Consider the following 19,433-nt stretch of genomic DNA (forward strand, 5'->3'; position numbering starts at 1 on the left):
CGGCGGGGCGGCGGGAGGGAGTTCGGCGGCGGGAGGCAGCTCCGTGACCGGGGTGGGGGGGGAGGAGGAGGCGGAGACGGAGGAGAAGGTGGCCGGGGAGGAGGTGGCGCAGGAGGAGGAGGAGGAGGTGAGCGACTCGGAGGAGGAGAAGGAGGAGCCGATGGAGGAGGCGGAGGAGGCGGAGGAGGCGGAGGAGGCGGAGGAGGCGGAGGAGGCCGGGCTGGCGGCGGTGGCGGCGCCAGAGGCGGGCGGCGCGGCGCAGTCCACAGAGGCGGAGGCGGTGATGGCGGAGGCGGTGACGGCGGAGGCGGTGATGGCGGAGGCGGTGATAGCGGAGGCGGCCGCGGCGCGAGCGGGCGAGGGGTCGGCAGCGGAGGCGACGGCAGAGGCGGAGGCGACGGTGACGGTGGCGGCGGCGGACGGCCAGGCGGCTGCCGTGGTGGAGGGGAGCCCGGACGAGAAGGGCGTGGCGTGGTTCACGGTACACAGCGTCTGCTGCGCGGCATGCCACGCATGTGAACAGCGCCTCTTCACGCGTGCATCTGTGAACAGGCGCAGTCGCTGCCTCACATCATCTGCCATCTCGCGCCACAGCAAGACAACGACTACGACTGCGGCGAGCGCACGCCCCCCGCAGCGCACGCCCCCTCTTCTCGCGACATGAGCGAGACACGATTGCGCTGAGCGACACATTTTGCCACAGGTGTCTACATGCTCCACTTCGTCGAGTGCTCTCGCCGGCCGCCGCTGCCGACACTGCGAGCAGGCCTTGCGTTCAGCCGTGAGGTTTGCGCGAGTAGGAAACTCGCCTGTGCGGAGAGGCTGCCCTCCTTCGCCAGCGCGCAGGGGCTGGTCGACTTCTTCCCAAAGAAGCTCGTATCGCCGGCGCAGATCACCGAGCAGCGCAGGTGCGTGGCCTAGGATACAAGTCGTGCTCTCTCCCCAGTAGCCCACACACAGGCTGCTGCTGTCGACGTGGGAGGCGGAGGGAGGCGTGGCGTGACCTGTCCCGGACCGCGACCCCCGCAGGCGCATGCAGGCCGCAATTGAGGAGGAGCGGAGCCGGCAGATGGACGCGGGAGACATGGTGGAGTAGCAGCGCGGGCGGGAATCGAGCCACATGTGCATGCACATGTACATGTACATGTTGTTGTCATATTGCTTGTGTCGTGTGTGAGAGTGATGGGAGAACCCGCTGCACCAGAAGTTTCGCCTCTCTTCTGAAGTCCTTTTATCTCGTGTATTACAGGGTGTTTTTCTCACCGCTTCGGCGTTCTCTCTGTCGCACTGTAACCATCGCTCTCCCGAAAGCATCCCAACTTCCGTTCCATCACAGTAGATCCCCTCTAGCGGCGCGGGGGCAGGAGCGGGCGCCGCGTGTGGGTGGGGCGGTCCAGCTCCAGGTCACGGGGCGCACGTTGGGCGAACGCCCGGAATAATGTGAATCTGCTCTTTCGCGGGGGCGAGACTCTCAGTAACTAACACGCAACGAACCCGCTCTCGTGTCGCCCAGTGACTTCTGCACTCGAGTGCGACCAGCCTCTCCTCTCTCTCCTCCTCTCTCCGCAGCTGGTGACGGGCCCGCTCCGCCAGACGCCGCCGAATAAGCGGACCGAGGTGTTGTGGGGGTTGGTCAACTGCCTGCCAGGTGAGACCAGGCGCTATCATGGCAGCACCTGGTTTGTGAAAGTGAGACTCGGGTCGTGGCGTGACGCGACAAACTCGGCGAGATTCTCCGCGGTGACCTCTGCGATCGCCTCGAGGGCGTCGGCCGTGAGGAAGGCCATGTGGGGCGTCACGAGCACGTTTGGCCGCGAGGCGAGGGCGCCGAGCACCTGGGCGACGCGACGGCGGCCAGCGTCAACGCCTGGGCATCGAGGGGTTTCAGGGGGCCGGCCGCGCGAGGAGGGGTCGTATCGCCGGATCCCAGTCCTCAGGTGTGCTGGCGCCGGCCAGGTCGTCGGAGGTGATGGACGAGTCTGTGAAGAAGAGACCGCCCTCCTCCTCGTAGACATCCATGCCGAGCGCGCCTATCGCTCGCGGAGCAATCGTGCCAACCGTCCCCTCGATTCGAGCTCCAGCTGTCGGGGCGACGCACACCGATCTTTCGCGAGTCGAGCCCCTCCACGGCGGCGGCGGTGTCGAGGAGGCCACCTCGCGAGGTGTTGATGATCATCGCGCCGGGCTTGAGCAGGCTGATGGTGTGCTTGTTGATCAGGTGTCGCGTCTCGTCCTGTCCGCAGAGAGCGCTCTGATATCCGCGGTGCGAAGCAGGAAGGCTCCTCTTCGCGAGCTTCTGCCGTCAGCGGACAATGCAGCGAGATGACGCGAGACGAGGCGAGAAGCTCCTCGAGCTCGACGTACTCGATCCCCATGTCGCGCGCCGTCTGGTTCGGGAACGGGTCGTAGGCAAGCACCCGGCAGCCCATGCCGAGGAGTATGGCCGCTGTGCAGCGGCCAATCAGGCCCGTGCCGATGATGCCGCACGTCTTACCGTGCATGTCGAAGCCGACGAGGCCGGATAGCGCATAGTTGCCTGCAAACATATGTTGCCTTGTTCGTTTGCTCAGCCGCGTCATGCAGGCAAACGAGCGCTGAGGCTCTGCCTTGGGCAACTCGAGCGCTCGCCTTGACAATCTGGCGGTTCAGCGCCATCATCAACGCAACCGCGTGCTCGGCGACCGAGTGCGGCGAGTAGGCAGGCACGCGAAGCACCACTATCCCGAGACTTTCTGCCATCGAGAGGTCGACCCTGTCATAGCCAGCGCACCGCATCGCGACGCAGCCGACGCCGCACGCCGCGAGCGCCTCCAATGTCTCCGCACCACAGTCGTCATTGACAAAGGCGCAGACCTAGAGCCAACGGGAGAGGATTGTGTGTGTGCGTGTATGAGTGTAGGCGTGCGTGCGAACACTGACCGCAGAGAGGATTGTGTGCGTGTATGAGTGTAGGCGTGCGTGCGAACACTGACCGCATCGCAACCATTGGCGAGGCTGGCCGTCACTGGGCTGAGTGATGCTTCGATCATCTTCACTGAAGAGAACTTTGCGCTCCAGCATTCCATTTGAGTACGCATGTACGGGCGCGCTGAAAACACGGCTAGATTCAGCGGCTGTGTGGCAGCGAGGTATGGAAGTACCCGAGGCGCCCGCACTGGCGCCAGGATGGGAGAGCGGCGGAGGGATAGGGAGACGACCGAGTGCAAGAGGCACAGCAGCAGTATGGCGAGCATCCCGGACCGATTGGACAGATAAACTGGGCCGGGGAGGGAGGGTGGCGGGCCCAGGTTTCTTTTTAGCCCCCCCCCCCAAACGAAGACTGTCTTCGAAAACATTTGGACAGTCTTATTGGCTCTTGGGGCGATTGGAGGATGGAGCCGCGAACGAATGGATGGAGAGTGACGAGGCGCATGTAACGACCCCCGGGGGTCACGATAATCGAATTGAAGTTAATAAAAATCTCTCTCTCGAATTGAGGAGGACGGGCGGTCCCATTGTGTGTAATGCGGGATGACATGCGATTGGAGACCTGGGCGATGCGATCTCGGTGCAGCGCCGCCTGGGTCTCACCCTCGACATGTGGCTTGCCAGGCCGTGTCGATGCATGGGCAAGAAGACTCGAAACAAAAAGTACCACGACGAGTGCTTCGGCGACGCTGCTGTCAACGTTCCGCGGACAGAGTGGGATGTTGAGTGGGATGTTGTCGCGTAAAGCCGTAAAATTCTAAAAAGGTGAGCTCGGCTTACGTAGCCCCTAAGTAGGTACTCTGCCTCTACGTAGGCTATGCACAATAATTTCTGTTCTCCGCTGCCGGCCGCGCTCCTTTAATTGATACACACAGCTCGGATGATCGAAAGAAAAGAAAATTTTACCGCCGTCTCATGCCTTGCGGCCATGCAAGTCCATGCAGGAGCGCCCTGCCCAGGCGCAATGGTCGGCTCGCTCACTTCCATCTTCTCGCGATCGGCGAGCGGAGGAGGCGAGCCGCCCCTCGTGCCACATTCTACGCCACCATCCGGGCAGGTGAGGCCGCCGCCTTGCGCGGTCGCGGGTCGACGGGCGGCATGTCCTCGAAGCCGACGCGCTCAATCTTGCGCATGAGCCTCGTTGCCTTCTTGTCGAGCCGGGCGGGGCCGAACATGACCCAGAGCGTCTTGCGGAGCGGGACGTGGCACGGTGCGACGTAGTTGGTGCGCGCCGCGAAGTAGAAGTTGAAGCTCTTCTTCCCGTGCGCCTGGATGGCGCGCATGGTCTTGAGCTCAGAGTAGACGCCCTGCACAAGCTGCGAGAGGTGCCCGTGGAAGTTCGGCGACCCGTCAACGACTAACAGCGGCGACGCCGCTGAGTGCGCGATGAACTTGTTCTTTGCGGCGGCGTCTGTCGAGGTGGTCTCGATGTAGGCGACGAGCGCCGATGAATGCGACGGGTTAAATAGCGTGAGATTTGAGCTCAAGCGGATGTGTCCTGGCGACCAGACGTCGTAGTTGGCAGTGTAGCCTCCCGTGCCGCAGGCGGTGCAGTCGACGAGCAGCGAGCCTGGCTCGAGCGGCATCGTCCCCTTCTCGAGCTCGAGGCGGTTGGGGCGGACGGCGGTGACGCGCCCGAGCCGGACTACGTCCTGCACCGTGCGAAGCAAGTGCAGATCGGCGGTCGTGATCAGCGCGCCCCTGCACTGCACAGGCTCGTGGTCGAGAGTGAGGCGGCCGAGGTAGCCGGCGCGCTCGAGAGCCTTGAACGCGCCCAGGATGGAGTCGCTCCGCAGTAGCGCGTTTGTGAAGGCCAACTTGAACGGCAGAATGCTCCCACTGGCCGGGCTCCAGATCTTCTCGCGCAGTAAGTACCAGGTGTCGCGAGGAACCACCCACGAGATTTGCCGCTGATCGACGCCGCGGCGCAGCAGGTGCAGCACGGCGTCGGTGCCCGTCTTGCCGCAGCCGAGCACGACGTACCGGCTCGCCTCCTCGGTCGGGAGGGCATTGACTGGCTTGATGGTCGCAGCGCCCTCCTCGACTGGGAAGGGCGGCGGCCGCATCGACGGCACGGTCACGTAGGACTCGGGCGTCACGAGCGTGGTGAAGCAAACGGTCTTGACCTGGCCCTCAGCGTCGGTGAAGGAGCGCGTGTCAAAGTCATAGGTCACGGAGGGGTAGAAGCGCACCCGCCCTGTCGCGACGAACTTGGCCATGACGCGGCTGTAGTACTCGAGGACCTCAGAGCCCGTGGCGAGGTCCGTCGGGCTCAGGAACTCGCGCCGTCCCTTGAACTTGCCGAGCGGCTCAGAGCAGACGCCGTATGCTCCCGAAGGCTGATGCAGAGTGACAAACGGGTACGCCACGTTCCAGTGCCCGCCCGGCGCCGGCTGCTTGTTGACAATCACGAAGGACGTCGAGTCGGTGGAGAGGGTCAGCATCGAGTCGACAAAGGACATCGTGGCCGTGCCCGCGCCAATGCACAGGTAGTCGCAGGCGAGCTTGCTGGTGCTGTCCATGACAATATGCTAAATGGAGCTCGCAAGCAGGCTGCCCCCGACATGCAATCCCGTGACGGCGCCGCACTTCTTCTTTTCTCTTTTTTCTTCTTTCACTGCGGCTCCGAGCAACGGCGGCGGCGGCTCGCTCGCACGGGCGCAGAGCTGCTGCTGCTGCCGGGCGCTCAGCGCCGCGGCGCCCCATGCATCCTGGAGCACACAGGCAACGCACGCTACCGCGGGCAAGCCTTCACCCTCCGTCCGGGAAGGGCGCGGACCCCGGCACGGCGGCTCAACTCGTGGGGACCGCCGGCTATCTGGCCGACCCGCGCCCACCCCCAGGCTCACTGCTCAACGGCGGCGCCGGCGAACACCGGAACACCGCCCGGCGCCTTGGCAGAGGGCCAGAATAACGTCCCCCGCGACACCCAGAGTAGCCCCATTTTAGCAGAGGTGTAACAAGTAGTACGTGAACGTGCGAAGGTAGGGTGCCACAGGACCCAAAAGAAAATAGCTTTCCGACTCAAAAAGGGACGCACGAGGCAAATCTGATGTTGACGTCGACAGCCATGCCGCCGACCGACGCCACATCGGCGCGTGCGTGACACGATGGCTCACACACGGGACAGTGTGAAGGCCGGAGTGCGTCAAGCAAGATAAACAGAGAGTACGACAGAGCACGTGGAGCGAGACATCGCTTCTGCCCCTAGAGAGTGCGTGTGTGACAGCTCTGCATTCTTAACGCAGGCCACTCTCAACCAACGGAGAGGGTGAGCGCATGAGCAGCAGCGACGTGCACACAGGCGATAGTCACTGTCTCGCCGGTTTCCACAAGGGCAGTCAGTCCTCGGGATAGCGAGTCGCGTCACTATTCCCAACCCCTCGTGCCAAGACTGCTGAACAACGCCTGCGACGGGTTGATGGCCCGACTAACACGTGCCTTGCGCACAAAGAGCAGCATGTCGCCGCACACGTGCCACGGGAATGTCGTAAAGTACTTTGGCTCCTCCTGCCCGAGCGCCGCCCGCTGCTTCTCCTCGTAGACGACCTCGTACAGCGCGCACGCCTCGGCGAGGAGGCGGGGCGGCTCGGAGGTCGACCGTGAGCCGCGCTGCGCCTCGTATGGCGCGAGCAGCGTCTCGCGCAGCGGCGCTACCATCGCGAAGTACTTATCCTGCCACTCGCGCTCGTCGTCTCGGCCATCGCTCGCCACGCCGCCGCCTCCGCCCCCTGTAGCCGGCTGGGCGCGCTCACGCTCGCGCGCCTCGAGCTGCTGCTGCCTCTTCAGCGATTTGAAACGTGCCTTGTACTTCACCCAGAGCCCCTGCATGCGCTTGCGCATGGCCTGCAGCTCCAGCTCGTTGATCTTCTCCGACCGGTGCAGCTCGAGGCGTAGCAGAGGGTCGAGCTGGAGCCCTGCACTCGCGAGGGCGAGCCGCGCCTCGCCCAGGCTGCACGTCGCAAGCTGTGCGAGGGCCGACGTGCTCTGCGTCAAGTACCTTGTGGCGTCACCGCCCCGGTGCGCGAGCATCCAGTGGGGGCGGGGTCCGATCTTGGCTTGGAGCGTGCGGACCTTCGCGGCCTGCTTTGGGCCGTCGCCCTTGCCGTCCAGCAGCTGCAAGTAGATCTCGCCGAGCTCAACCGAGATGGGGTGGTTGATCCCAAACTTGTCGACCGCGGCTGCGTGGTTGACCTCCGCCATGCCGACCGCGGTGCTCGCGTCGTGACGCGCGGAGAGAAAGGCCTGCTGCAGCGCGGCCTCGAGAGCGGCGCCGCTCGCGAGGCGCGGCGCCGCCTCCAGTGATGGCGCTTCGGCTGGCAGCGGGGCCGCCGCGTCCGCTCCGCAGCCTCCCTGACCGTGGAAGAGCTCGAGGAGCTCTCGCTCCTGGATCACGTAGAACTTGTCGCCGTCGTAGTCGCCGCCTGCGAGCATGTCGGCGAGCGGCTGCGCGCCATGCACCGAGAAGAAGACGGCCGACGCGCGGCCGAGGTCGACAGAACGGCCGTCGCCGAAGAGCTCCTCGTAGAGTTCGCGGCAAAAGACGGATCGCACCGATCGCACGTCGCTCGCACGCACCCCGGGCGGGTGGTAGACCTAGGGGTGTGGATAAACAGGGTGTGAAGTGCGGCAAGGGTGCCAGCAGAATGCATGTATTCTCGACTGCTAGCTAGTTGGAATACAATGAAGTCGGGGAAGCAGGGGAGACAGTTTATGATCTAGAGCCGAAGACAAGAGCGTCACTCACGAGCGGCACCGGCCCTGCCCTTGCCCCCGCCGCAGCGCTCAGCGAGCCAGCCCCGCGCACCACCGCGAGCGGCTGGCAATGCTTGCCATCGATCACGAGGAAAATTTCGCCCTCGCGCAAGCTGCCGGTGAAGTCGGGGAAGCCCATGACGTTGACCGAGTCGTGGCCGAGGCGCATCTTTCCCTTGCGCAGCTTGCTCAACGCGTTGTCGATCCCGCGCTGGCACTGCTCAAGCAGGTACGGCTCGTGCAGCACCGAGCAGCCCGCGTCGACCATGTCGGCGATCGATGGTGTGCCGAGGCCGAAGCGGGCCGCGTGGCCGCCCGCTGCACCCTTGTTGTGGACGGCCTTCAGCGCGGCAGCGAGCTGCTGCCCACGGCTCGAGCTCGGGCGCTGCAGCTGAAGCACCTGCTCCGCCTCCGCCGCCGCTTGGCGGATGAGGTACGCGCAGAAGCGCTCGCGGCCCTTGGAGCCGTCTTTGCCGCTCGCTGCCTCGAGAATGGGGATGAGCTGTGCGTTGAGCCGCGGCTGATGCTTGCGCGTCTGGTCGATCAGCTCGAGCGCGAAGAGCCGCTGGCTTTCCGCGGTGGCGAGTGCTTCGCCGCTGCTGCCGCCGTGCGAAGCACTTGCCTCGACCTTGATCTGCGAACTGGTGAGGACGATGACGCCAGGCGGCAAGCTCCGGCAGGCCAGCAGTGTGCCCTTGGGATGCTCGAATCATCTGAAGATGCTTCGCATCCCAAGATGCTTGGCATTTAATGATTAAAATGCAAGTTAAATTATAAAGACTTGAGCGGCGTGTGAGCCCTTGGATCAAAGTGGGAGTGGAGACTATGAATCTATGCTAATCTCAGCTGCTACTAGTATGGCTATGTAAGTGTGATGTGACTAACTACTCTGTTGTCTGTGGAATACTACTGATGGTGATGGAACTGGGAGCCAGTGTGCAGTGAGTGATGGTGGGGGGCACTTAGCCCTTGTGCTAATGCTGACTTTTCTACACTATGGAAGGTTGCGGTTGTATATGTAAGACTGGTTTTTATTTCGGGTTCGGGTTCGGCAAAAAACTCCGACACTGTCGATCAAAAATAGGGGGGGAAATCCGACAACGCGCTCATGTTCCTGAGATGCATTGCGCATCCTCAGATGCCACATTGCATCCTGGGATGCATGGACTAACCCAAGATGAGGGTATCATCTCGGCACACTTGTGCGTCTGAAGACGACACACTGCAGTATCTGAGATGTCACGGGCTATCAAAAGACGCGGGGCACCATCTAAAGATGATTGAATCTTCTTGGAGAACCCAATCATAGTGGAGACACCCGGTGTCCTTAGATGGAAAACGCATCCTAGATGGCGTTTGGCATCTAGGATGCGCATATCATCTGTAGATGGGGGGGTCGCCGCCCCTGACGGAACTTCGGCATGGTGTACGGGACGCCTGCGTCTTTGTTGCGATTGCGCGCGCGTGCCAGCTCAGCAGCACGCACACGCGAATTGCGATGGAGAGGGCAGGTCGAGAGGTGTGCGGCCCCGAGGCCGAGAGCGCGGAGCGCCGCGAGGATCCGAGAGGCTCGGCGTTTGAACGACGTCTCGTCTCTTATTTTCATGTCGAATCGCGCATTACGACAGTATGGTCTCGAAAAAAGGGGAGGCTGGAGCGCTCGAGCACACGCGCACCGGGCACAGAAACACGGAGCGACGGCCGCACATGCCACAGACATTTGCGCGCCCCGCCCCCCTTAGATGATTAGAGTGCATCTCACCAGCCCGCTCCTCTCTCCGCAGGGGCACACCCCATCCTCTCCCTTCTCTACTCCCCCTCCCTCCCTCACTCCCCTACTCGGGTCGACTCTCTCATATGTAGGAGCGCGCCGAGTGGAACGGCGATTGGAGGTACTCGGAGTACACGACAGAGGGGGAGATGTGGTCCCAGCTAGGGATGTTGCCCGGCCCGGACTCGTCCACGTTGGCGGTGCGGCCCGTGTCGAGCGAGATGTGCTGCAGCTTCTCGACCACCTGCGGCAAGCGAGGAGAGATGTGGCGAGATGCGGCGGGATGCGGCGAGATGTCACGAAGGGGAGAGGGGGGGGGGGGGGATTCGCCGCGGCCTCTCGCCTTGTTGATGTCCTCCCCGTTGCGGAACTGGCGCGTCATGCTCACGTCGGGCGCGCGCTCGTACATGTGTCGCTGCAGCGGCGAGGGCAGCTTCTTCGCGTCGAGGGCGGCCCAGTCGAGGTCGGCGAAGAAGGCCGAGCGCTGGATGTCGCGCGCGCCTGGCGGCGCGAGGAGGCGCCCATTCAACCCTCACTCCCGCGACGCGGAGAGGGCGGGGCGCGAGGGTGTGTTGTGCCGCGCGCCGTCCGGCCCGTAGCCGCGGCGCTTGGTCGGCTCCTTGACGAGGAGGGCGTCGATGAGCTCGAGCAGGCCTGTCCACGCCTCGAGGTGTGAAGAGGCGCCGGCTGCACAGGAGGGCGGCGGGCGAGCGGTGGCGGCGCCGGAGGTCTCCCAGTACGCGCACTCCTTGGCGTACGGGTCTCGGCCGTGGCAGTCGAGGATGAGCTTGCCGAGGGAGAACCAGTCGACGCTCTGCTCGTACGGCTGCTTCGCCTTCATCTCGGGCGCCATGTACCTACTCGCGCGTGGCGGCGCGTGAGGCGGCGCCCAGCAGCCTCGCCTGCACCTCGTGCACGCGCGCCGCTGCGTGCCGCAGACGGACTTGCGGCGGCCCGTCTCCGGGTCGAGCTTGGACGCCATCCCCATGTCGACCATCCGCAGGTGCCCCTCGGTGTCGATGAGGACGTTGGCGGGCTTGAGGTCGCGGTACACGATGGTCTGCTTGTGCATGTGCGCGAGCGCGCACACGAGCTGCCCCGTCATGAAGCGGACCTCCTCCTCCCTCATCGGCTTGCCCTCGTGCTTCTCGAGGTAGCGCGCGAGCGTGTGGTTGGGCACGTGCTCTTGCACCATGTACAGGAACTGCGGCGTCTGGAAGGAGTAGTGGATCGGAACCACGTACGGGTGGTCGCACGCCTGGAGGGACACGCAGCCGAGGTGCGGCCGAGGTGCGGCCGAGGTGCACGCACAGGAGGATGAGGGGGGTCATCGCAGGAGACGTCTCGCATCTCGGGTGCGTCTCGGGAGACCTTCCGCTGATCTCGGATGGATCTCGGATGGGTCTCGGGCGTCTCGGGCGGGTCTCGCCTTGAGGCACTCGAGCTCGCGCGAGGCGTGCAGCTGCCAGCGGCGGGAGCGGGAGGCGAGGATCTGCTTGTCGAGCACCTTTAGGGCGTACATGACGCCGCAGTCCTTCTTGCGCGCCTGCAGCACCTTGCCCTCGTACCCCTCGCCCAGGATCTGCAGCAGCTTGAAGTCCGTCACGCAGGGGACGTACTTCTCCTTGGCCTTGAGGTCGAGCAGCGGCTGGAAGGCCGCCGACTGCATGAAGCTGCGGTACGCGTGTGCCTGCAGCTTGGAGAGCACCTGGCGCGGGGCGTCGCGGACAGGCCGTGGGCACGAGAGGGGCGTGTCTCGTCCCGTGGCGGCGTGGGGAGAGCGCCTCGGTGATGGCGGTCCCGAAGAGGTCGCGCGGAGGCAAAGTGTCCGACGCGAGGAGCGAGCGGATGTCAGCGGCGGCGGACTCGGACACGCCCAGCGCCGCCGCGCGCTCCGCAGTCGCAAAGTACTTTGCGTGCACATCCCTCGCCGCGCGGCGGAGCGAGTCGTTGGCGGGAGTGGCGAGGAACTCCTGAGGAGGGAGGCTAGGAAGTGTCTAGGAAGTGTCTAGGAAGTGTCCAGGAAGTGTCCAGGAAGTGTCCAGGAAGTGTCCAGGAAGTCCCGAGGAGGGCGGCATTCAGTCGGGGCGGGTGAGTGGATTGCCTCAGAGCGGGGTGGCGGAAGGAGGGGGGGGGGGGGGGGTCCGTTCCTTGATGTCGGTGAGGAAGTGGAGCACCGTCTTGTTGGCCATCCCCGACGAGGCCAGCCAGCGCGTGAAGAGGGAGAAGAAGACGGCGTTGGAGAGCACCTCCTCGAGCGAGATCTCGCCTGAGGGACGCAGCCCACCAGTCAGCCCACCCATCGATGCTGGCCTCCTCTTCCCGCGGTGTGTGTTGCCCGATCGCGCAGCGTAGTTCTCGCCCACCATCGCAGTCAGCTGCCGCACGCGCGCGCTCAGGTAGCCGCCCAGGTGCTTGTAGAAGACCGCCTAGCGCACACCCGCCCTCCCTCGTCCCCGCCTCGGCGCCTCACGCAGCCCAGCCGCTCGCTGCGAGGGGCGCCTGCTCGTTGAGCGGCAGCGAAGCGAGGCTCGACTCCACGGCCGGCGCGCGGATCTGCCACACCTCGCTCTCCACCTCTGCGACCACGGTGGCGCACGCCTTGCCCCCGCTCAGGAAGGACATCTCGCCGAACATGGCCCCCTCGTACAGCGTGAGGATCTTGGCCGACTGCGTGAGGCCGGTGACCGCATCCAGCCGCGGCACCTCCGCAGGGCAAGGGGGCGGGTCGGAGCCGGGTAAGCCGGGCCGAGGCGAGGACGGGCCGGAGGGGCCGGAGGGGCCGGAGGGGCCGAGGAGGAGGGCCGAGGAGGAGGGCCGGGGAGGAGGGCCGGGGAGGAGGGCCGGGGAGGAGGGCCGGGGCGTGCGGAGTTGCACCTCCACCGACACGCGCCCGCGCGCCAAGTTGAAGAGGGTGGCCGGCTGCGACCCCTCGGCGATGATCACGTCGCCCGGCCGGTACCTATGGGGGGGGGAAGGGCAGGGGGTGGGGGGGGGGCTTCGTTAGACTGGCTCGCCAGTCCTTCGGTCGACGATCACGACGCGCGGCACCTCTCCAGCGTCGCAGTGCCCACCACCTTGGCGAGGGCGAGGCCGCCTGCGGGCAGAGAGCAGGGCCAGGGAGCAGTCGCGGACGGCTCCCCGCTCCTCGGCCACCACCCGGGGGGGAGGGGCGGCGCCACCGAACGAGTCTGCTCTCAGCGCGGCGCGAGGCGTGGAGCGCTCCGACCTCGACGAGCCGGAAGAGACGGAAGTCGACTCCTTGAGGAAGACAGCGGAGCTCTCCTAGTGCACAGCAGCGCGCACCTCACGCCTCCAGCGGGGGGGAGGGGGGGGGCAGCGAGGACATCTCCGACGCCTCGACCAGCGCCTGCGACGCCTCGGAGTGCGGGTCCTGCTCACAGCAAGACGCGTCAAGGCGGCTGCGAGGAAGGAGCGACGCGCCCGGGGCGGGCAGCTGTCCTGCTCGAAGCGAGGCGACGGGACGGGTGCGGGCGCCTGCCGCGACTGCTTGGCCACAAACTGGTCTCGGCAGCGGTGAATGGCCTGTTCGCAGCCTCCCGCCGCGTGAGGAGACGCCTGACAGCTGCGCGCCGTCTCGGCGGCGGCGGGGCTGCGTCGAAGGCATCGTCGACGGCGGCGGGATAGAAGAGGTAGGAGCGGTTGGGGACCGAGAGCACGAGCTCGATGCCCCCGTCCTCCCTCTTGAGGGTGAAGGTCTCGCGCAGCACCTTCCCGCGGCGGGACGGGCGTGGAGGTGGGTGGAGGGTGTGTGTCTGGTCTGCGGCAGTGTGGGGTCGGGGCGGGGGCAGGGGCTGGTGGCCCGGGTCGGTGGGTTGCTGTCTGTGGTGTACGTCCTTAGTCTGTGGCTGCCTCCGAGACGTGGCGGTACGAGACGGACTCCTGCTGCTTGATGCCAAACATCTTGTGCACGAAGCCGACCTACTCGTCCGTGACGCGTGAGGGGCGATGCCTCCTGCCGGCACGCGAGCCCCGCGGGAAGGCGCCAGCGTCTCGAAGACGTACATCGTGCCGTGCAGCCGCCGCTTGGACGGGTTGACCATCGTCGCCGCGCACATGAAGGCCATCGTCTCCGTGTCGGGCACGCCGAGCCGGTGGCGCACCTGCCAAGACGGTGGGCGAGGGAGAGGTGGCAGAGGTGTGGCCGAGGTGCTGCCGAGGTGCGGCCGACATGAAAGCGACGTGTCGCTCGCGCCTCGGGAGGAGCGTCTTGGCGGAGGTGGGTGGGGCTGCGTCTCGGCTGCGTCTCGGCTGCATCTCTGGCGCCTTGAGCAGCTTCTTGGCGGAGATGGGGAGCGCCGCGTCCGCCGGCTGCGTGAGTCCGCGTGGCGCCTCGCCTGACAGCCGTCCCACGACCGGCGCTCGGCTGGCCGCACGGGCGGGCGGCGGGGAGGAGGGGGGGGGAAGCGTCGCCCGTCTCTGCGATCGCCGTCGACACCTTTTGCAGCCGGTGCGTGACCTCGATCGCCATCTGGCAGAAGAAGTCGCGCCCGAGGTTTGCCTACGGTGGAGGGGCACCGAGAGGGCTCGCCTGGCCAGGCCTCTCGTCCTCGGGCAGAAGAAGAAGTGTCGCGGTAGTCGCAACCTCGGCCTCGAGCACGCCCTCCAGCGCCGCGCGGGAGAGGCGGACCACCTGCCCCGGGGGTGGGAGGAGGGGGCAGAGTAGGCTCGGAGAAGAGCCCGGAAGGGTTCCCCTCCCCTCCCGACCCGCGGCCAGAGAGGAGAGGAACCGGTGATCTGACTACAATGCACGAGGCGCAGGTGACATGGCATGATGTGCAGGGTCACCGAGACGTCGTCCGAGTCGGCGACGCAGGTGGCGCAGGCGGGAGCACCTGGAGCAGAGGTGCGAAGGGGAGCGGTGGGGCGGGCGGCAGGATAGGCGCGGGAGCTGGAGGTTTGTGGTTTGTGGCGGGTTTGGGTGTTGTGGCTGCGCTGGGGCTGCGGTGTCGCAGTGTTAGCGGTGCCGTCAAGGAAGCTCATCTCTCCGAAGGTGACGCCCGGAGAGAGGATGTTGACCTGGAGGGGACGGAGGGAGAAACATCGTGGATAGGGTGGGAGAGGGAGGGGAGAGGGCGAGGTGAGAGGAGGGCCCCGGGCGTGGGAGGTCGGGAGGGTGAGAGGAGGGGTGTGGGTGGAGATTCGGCAGCGGGGTGCGCCACGGCGGTGCGGCTCGCGCTGAAGCGCGGGTCGCCCTTCTCCACCCGTACCTGACGGTGGGCAATCCAAGGCCAATGGTGAGCAGCCGCCGGCCCCGCGCAGCCGCTGGAGCTGTGGATGGCGGCGGGCTGAGGCACCGAGCCCTGCTGCAACCGGTAGACGAACTCATGCGCCTCTCCGTCCTGCATGATCTGTGGGGACGTCGCGTGGTGCACGCGCGGCGGTGAGAAGCAGCAGCAGTTGGTCCGGAGGTGGCTCGGGAGGCGCGCGCCACTGCATCCTTGGCATACGAGACCGGCTCGCTGCCCGCGAGCTGGAAGAGCTTTTCCCAGCCCTCGCTGGTCAACGGGGGCATGGCCAGACGACGTCAAATAGGCACCGCGAGCAGGATCGGCGGGGCAAATTTGCGCTCCTGCTGTGTTGCAGGCTTAGGCGATGGAAGCCGTCGTCCTCCTGCTAGCCGACGAGAAAGGAAGAATTCAGTGCCGGTTTTTCTTCTTTCTTACAAATTCCATGTGCCCTGAGTTTCTAACAACACTAAGACTCAACACTAACACAAGTAAAAGAAAACGAGTTGGACGGCCGATCCCGATTCCCCGCCCGTTATTCGCGGCGCGGGCCCCCCGCCCGTGGCCGTGCGCGCGCGGGCCTCCGAAGTGTAGAGGCAAGAGGGGTTACACCAATCAGTTTAAAGAAGCAAGCGAGAGCACCACTCCTCTCTATGCACGTAGCACGGTCGCGGGCTAATAAAAAAGACACGTGTAGCACTGCACTGGCGTAGGCAGGGCCGGCGCGCCTTGTTCAGAGGCGCACGAGCCCACCTCGCCCCCATCGCCGCGTCGCCTCCCGCGGCTGACAGCAAAGCGGCGGCACGCGGCGGGGAGCGGCATGTGTGGCGGGGGAGATGCGGCAGGGTCCAGGCGGCGGTAGGTTTGGCCGCCTCCTCTTGCCGCCCTCTCTACAGCTCGCGGCGCATCGCCTTGGGCAGCACCTCCGCCTACGACGTCGCACCGCGCAGAGTCATGCGAGAGAGAGAGAGAGGCCTTCCCCTGAGAGGCTGGCACTCGCCTGGAAAGTCTTGAGCGAGTCGAGGGCAGTGGCGTACCTGTTCACGCCTCGGAGGTGTGAAGATGCGCCGCTCACGGCTGCCGCGCGGGGAGAGGAGCAGCGCACGCGAAGGCGGCGCCCGCCTTGACCTCGTCCAAATCCTTTGGGGCAGCCTCCCGCATCGCGGCGACGGCCGAGGAGCAGGCGGCGAGCAGGCCGGGCAGCGCGGGCGTGGCGAGGGCGTACGCCTGCAGGGGAGGAGACAGATGTGCGGCTGAGGTGGCGCTTGAGGGTGTGGTCTGGGATGGGAGAGCGGAGGGCCTGCGTCGCTGCGAGGTAGAGGATGTACAGCTCTCCCAGGTGGAAGAGCGAGCCGATCTGCCTCACGCCGAACAGGTACCCGACGCCTCCGAGCAGCCGGAAGAGCACCACCCAAGCGCCTAGAGGACCACCGGAGGCTTCCGAAAAGGTGCTGAGCAGCGTGACGCGGCCGCCGCCGCCGCCGCGCCGGCGAGCGCGACGTGCAGCGTCACTTCGGGAAAGAGACCGGTGACGAGGAACAGCGCCATGAAGACGGAGGTGAACTCGACGTTGTTCTGGTGCGCCCGCTGCGCGCGCATGTAGTTCTCCACCTGGTACGGCGCCAGCTTCAGCTCCTTGATCTGCCCGTCGCGCGGGTAGAGCGTCGGCGCCTTGATCCCGGTGCTGATTCGCTGCTTCACGACGGGGAGCACGAGCACAATCTGCTGCAGCAGGAACATGGCGACGCCGACGAGGACGACGAGGCCGTACTCGGGCGTGACCACGAGCGGCACCTACGTGTGCACACATACATGTACGGCTGGTGGAGAGCGCGGTCGTCCAGTCCGGTGTGTGGCGGGGATGCGGCTTCACCACGCTGGAAGCCTCCGCCATGGTGTCTCGAGCCGGTTGTTCACAGCCTCTTTTATACGGCCAAATTTGGCTGCCCCCATCAAAGTTGACTCGTCTCCTTAGATACATACATATCTTTTACCATCTCAGCCGCTCCTTGAGCCTCGACCCGCCGCTGGGCCGAGCCTCCTCCGCCGCCTCGCGCGCCTCCAGGGCGGAGAGTGTGCTGGCCAGCTTTGGCCGCCCCGCCGCCCCGCCCGCCGCACGAGCGCCGCGCCCGCCGCCGTTGCCGCCGCCGCCGCGCGGGAGGCGCGGCTGGACCGGCGCGAAACCTCCCTCCCGGCCCCCGGCGGCTCGCGCCGCGGCGCCGCCCGCCCCCTCCTCGCTCGAGGACGCGTCGTCGACCAGCCCAGTGTCGTGCGGGTCGCAGCGCGGCCTCTTCCGCGCGCCGCGGGCCTCCTCCGCCTGCTCACACCAGCGCCGCTGTGAGCCGCCTCTCCTCACAGCTGTGAAGCGTGCGGCCTCCACCGCCTCGTCCCGCACGCGCGAGGCCGGGCACCTGCGTTGGACATGCCGGGACGCGTCCTGGACATGTCTCCACTCGCGCGCGCGCGGGGAGCGAGGCACCAGCCCGCAGACGCAGACACAGACGCGAGAGACGCCATCGCCACCGCGCCGGCCGCACGCGCCACCGCCTCCGGCCGGCTGCACGCGTCGCAGCACCGCCGCCGCGCCGCCGCTCCCGCCCCCGCCTCCGCCTCCGCCTCAAAGTGCGAGAGGAGTCTCCGCCGCCGACAGCCGCGGCCCGACCGGCAGTACGCCACAAGCTCCTCCAGCGCCGCCAGCTTCGAAGCGACGTGCCCGCCGCCGCCGCCGCTGCTGCTGCGGCCGCCGCTGCTGCTGCCACCGCCGCCGCCGCTGCTGCTGCCGTTGCCTCCTCTGCCTCTGCCTCCGCCTCCGCCTATGCCTCCGCCTCCGCCTCCGCCTCCGCTGCCGCCGCCGCTCGTCTTTTTGATGAGAAAGCGCGCGAGGCCCGCGTCGTCGTCGGAGTAGTAGATGCTCGAGACGGCCGGCTTGCCTGTTCACAGCTCAGGCGCGTGGAGAGCGCCGGCGTAGGGCTGCTGCTCGGGAGGCGAAGACTTGCCGTCGCGCGCAGCCCGGCCCGCCTCCTGGACGTACGCCTCGAAGGAGCGAGGGAGGGACCTGTTCGCGGGCAGAGGCGAGTGAAGCGCGCCTCCTCGCCGCCCGCCTCCCGTGCAAGGGGCGCGGGAGGGGCCAGTGGAAGACGAAGCGCACGTCCGCCTTGTCGACCCCCATCCCAAAGGCGACGGTCGCAACCATGCACCGGCAGGTCCCGGCCAGCCACGCGCCCTGCGCCGCCTGCCTCTCCGCCTGCGGCAGCCCTGCGTGGTAGGCGCGCGCAGAGACGCCTGCCTCGCACAGCGCCGCGGCGAGGCTCTCCGTCGACTCGCGCGTCGCGCAGTACACGATGCCGGAGCCGCCGCCTCCTCCTCCTCCTCCCTCTCCTCCCCTTCCCGCCCCTCCCCCTCCTCCTCCCTCCTCGCCCCGCCGCAGCCTCCGCAGCAGGTGCGCGAGCGGCGTCTCCCCCTCCGGCAACGCGTCGACGAGCACCACGTCGTAAAAGATCTCGGGCCGGTCCATCGGGGCGCGCACCGCCGCCGGGTCTCGCAGCCGCAGCTTCGAGCAGACGTCCCGCGCCACAGCTGCGGTGGCGGTGGCGGTGAGCGCCATCAGCGGCACCGACGGCGGGAGCGCGGCGCGCAGGCTGCCTCCGAGCCGCAGGTACGAGGCGCGAAAGTCGTGCCCCCATGTGGAGACGCAGTGCGCCTCGTCCACCGCGACGAGCCGAAGGTCGCCTCGCCTGGCGCATGCACCCACGGCGCCGAGGAGCTTCTCGCTGCCGAGTGCCTCGGGCGAGCAGTACAGCAGCTCAAAGGGTGGCGGGCTCTCGCCGAGCATCGCGAGCGTCGCCCGGTTCTCCTCTTTGCTGCGCGCCGACGAGAGGGCGCGTGCGCGCACGCCTCGCCGTACGAGCGCTCCCACCTGATCCTCCATCAGAGCGAGGAGCGGCGAGACGACGACGACGCAGCCACCGCCGCACAGCGCCGGCACGCCCTGGAAGCACAGGCTCTTCCCTGCGCCGGTCGGGAGGAGCACCAGCGAGTCGCGACCCGAGAGCGCCGCGCAGAGAGCCTCGTGCTGGCCGGCGCGGAGAGACGGCACGCCGAGAACTCCTGCCGCCTCGGCGGGGGTTGGTAATCTTCGAGGCTGTCGGGCCAGCATGCGCCCACAAGCTTGTCTAATTGCTTCCACAGCTGCTCGGTGTGAACCGCGTTCGCCACCGAGCAGCGTGGAGCAACAGAGGTTATCACAGCCACCGGCGCGAACAAGCTCAAGGCGCAAAAGAATTTATCGCTCTATTTGTATTCCGCTCCTCACCCAAGCACCCCCATGCTCAGCACGTAGCCGAGTGTGGCGACGAGTAGCCCGGCGAGCGCGGTGGCGGGGATGCCCATGGCGAGGAAGTGGGCGGCGGATAGGTAGGCGTTGCCGAGGTCGTCCTCCGCGGTGAGCGAGTTGAGGTTGGGGAAGGAGGAGACGGGCAGCGCCATCGCGGCCGAGCAGGCGAGCGCGCAGCAAAAGACGAGCGGTGCGGGCTGGCCTGCATGCACGCCGATGGTGGCAACGAGGGGCAAGACAATGATGGCGGCGACGGTATGCGAGACGAAGTTGCCGACAAGGAGGATGCCGCCGACGAGGATGTTGGTGAGCAGGTAGTGGGGCGTGTCCGTGCCGAGCACGTGGAAGGCGTGGTCCG

The 19,433-nt window shown here is 66.6% G+C and overlaps 8 protein-coding genes across 8 annotated transcripts; 1 reads left to right on the forward strand and 7 right to left on the reverse strand.

Moving 5' to 3' along the window:
- Nucleotides 1-173: 173 nt before the first annotated feature.
- Nucleotides 174-1,252, forward strand: EMIHUDRAFT_452924 (hypothetical protein; the record flags this gene model as incomplete). The annotated part of the gene is made up of 6 exons (XM_005761353.1): nt 174-481; nt 553-616; nt 704-728; nt 801-908; nt 1,030-1,123; nt 1,146-1,252. Coding segments are annotated over 5 exons (526 nt in total), but the record flags the coding sequence as incomplete, so codon positions are not given.
- A 412-nt stretch (nt 1,253-1,664) lies between these two features.
- EMIHUDRAFT_216781 (hypothetical protein) lies at nt 1,665-3,065 on the reverse strand (the record flags this gene model as incomplete). Its single annotated transcript, XM_005761354.1, has 6 exons — nt 1,665-1,867; nt 1,995-2,030; nt 2,101-2,251; nt 2,328-2,606; nt 2,683-2,853; nt 2,973-3,065. The coding sequence occupies 6 exons, from the start codon at nt 3,063-3,065 to the stop codon at nt 1,665-1,667; spliced, it is 933 nt and encodes a 310-aa protein (XP_005761411.1).
- A 678-nt stretch (nt 3,066-3,743) lies between these two features.
- Nucleotides 3,744-5,489, reverse strand: EMIHUDRAFT_452926 (hypothetical protein; the record flags this gene model as incomplete). The annotated part of the gene is made up of 1 exon (XM_005761355.1): nt 3,744-5,489. The coding sequence occupies one exon, from the start codon at nt 5,487-5,489 to the stop codon at nt 4,005-4,007; it is 1,485 nt and encodes a 494-aa protein (XP_005761412.1). The 3' UTR covers nt 3,744-4,004.
- Nucleotides 5,490-6,336: 847 nt separating this feature from the next.
- EMIHUDRAFT_216785 (hypothetical protein) lies at nt 6,337-8,869 on the reverse strand (the record flags this gene model as incomplete). Its single annotated transcript, XM_005761356.1, has 3 exons — nt 6,337-7,563; nt 7,724-8,416; nt 8,822-8,869. 3 exons carry the CDS (start codon nt 8,867-8,869, stop codon nt 6,337-6,339), a joined length of 1,968 nt encoding a protein of 655 aa, XP_005761413.1.
- Nucleotides 8,870-10,025: 1,156 nt separating this feature from the next.
- Nucleotides 10,026-11,922, reverse strand: EMIHUDRAFT_428179 (hypothetical protein; the record flags this gene model as incomplete). Its single annotated transcript, XM_005761357.1, has 6 exons — nt 11,832-11,922; nt 11,644-11,762; nt 11,278-11,466; nt 10,923-11,201; nt 10,411-10,751; nt 10,026-10,350 (listed from the first exon to the last, which is right to left on the reverse strand). Exons 1-6 carry the CDS (start codon nt 11,860-11,862, stop codon nt 10,026-10,028), a joined length of 1,284 nt encoding a protein of 427 aa, XP_005761414.1. The 5' UTR covers nt 11,863-11,922.
- Nucleotides 11,923-11,962: 40 nt separating this feature from the next.
- EMIHUDRAFT_452928 (hypothetical protein) lies at nt 11,963-16,636 on the reverse strand (the record flags this gene model as incomplete). Its single annotated transcript, XM_005761358.1, has 20 exons — nt 11,963-12,163; nt 12,377-12,455; nt 12,545-12,590; nt 12,676-12,778; nt 12,852-12,887; nt 12,956-13,039; nt 13,111-13,224; nt 13,367-13,435; nt 13,501-13,617; nt 13,781-13,851; nt 13,928-14,015; nt 14,100-14,147; nt 14,303-14,533; nt 14,674-14,724; nt 14,812-14,865; nt 14,949-15,012; nt 15,848-15,969; nt 16,043-16,161; nt 16,269-16,536; nt 16,616-16,636. 20 exons carry the CDS (start codon nt 16,634-16,636, stop codon nt 11,963-11,965), a joined length of 1,986 nt encoding a protein of 661 aa, XP_005761415.1.
- Nucleotides 16,637-17,860: 1,224 nt separating this feature from the next.
- On the reverse strand, nt 17,861-18,544 carry EMIHUDRAFT_55469 (hypothetical protein; the record flags this gene model as incomplete). Its single annotated transcript, XM_005761359.1, has 1 exon — nt 17,861-18,544. A coding segment is annotated over one exon (684 nt), but the record flags the coding sequence as incomplete, so codon positions are not given.
- Nucleotides 18,545-19,050: 506 nt separating this feature from the next.
- On the reverse strand, nt 19,051-19,362 carry EMIHUDRAFT_68046 (hypothetical protein; the record flags this gene model as incomplete). The annotated part of the gene is made up of 1 exon (XM_005761360.1): nt 19,051-19,362. A coding segment is annotated over one exon (312 nt), but the record flags the coding sequence as incomplete, so codon positions are not given.
- Between the last annotated feature and the right edge of the window lie 71 nt (nt 19,363-19,433).

The sequence above is a fragment of the Emiliania huxleyi genome (genome assembly GCF_000372725.1).
Source record: "Emiliania huxleyi CCMP1516 unplaced genomic scaffold EMIHUscaffold_71, whole genome shotgun sequence".
In the NCBI taxonomy this organism is placed as follows: domain Eukaryota; phylum Haptophyta; order Isochrysidales; family Noelaerhabdaceae; genus Emiliania; species Emiliania huxleyi.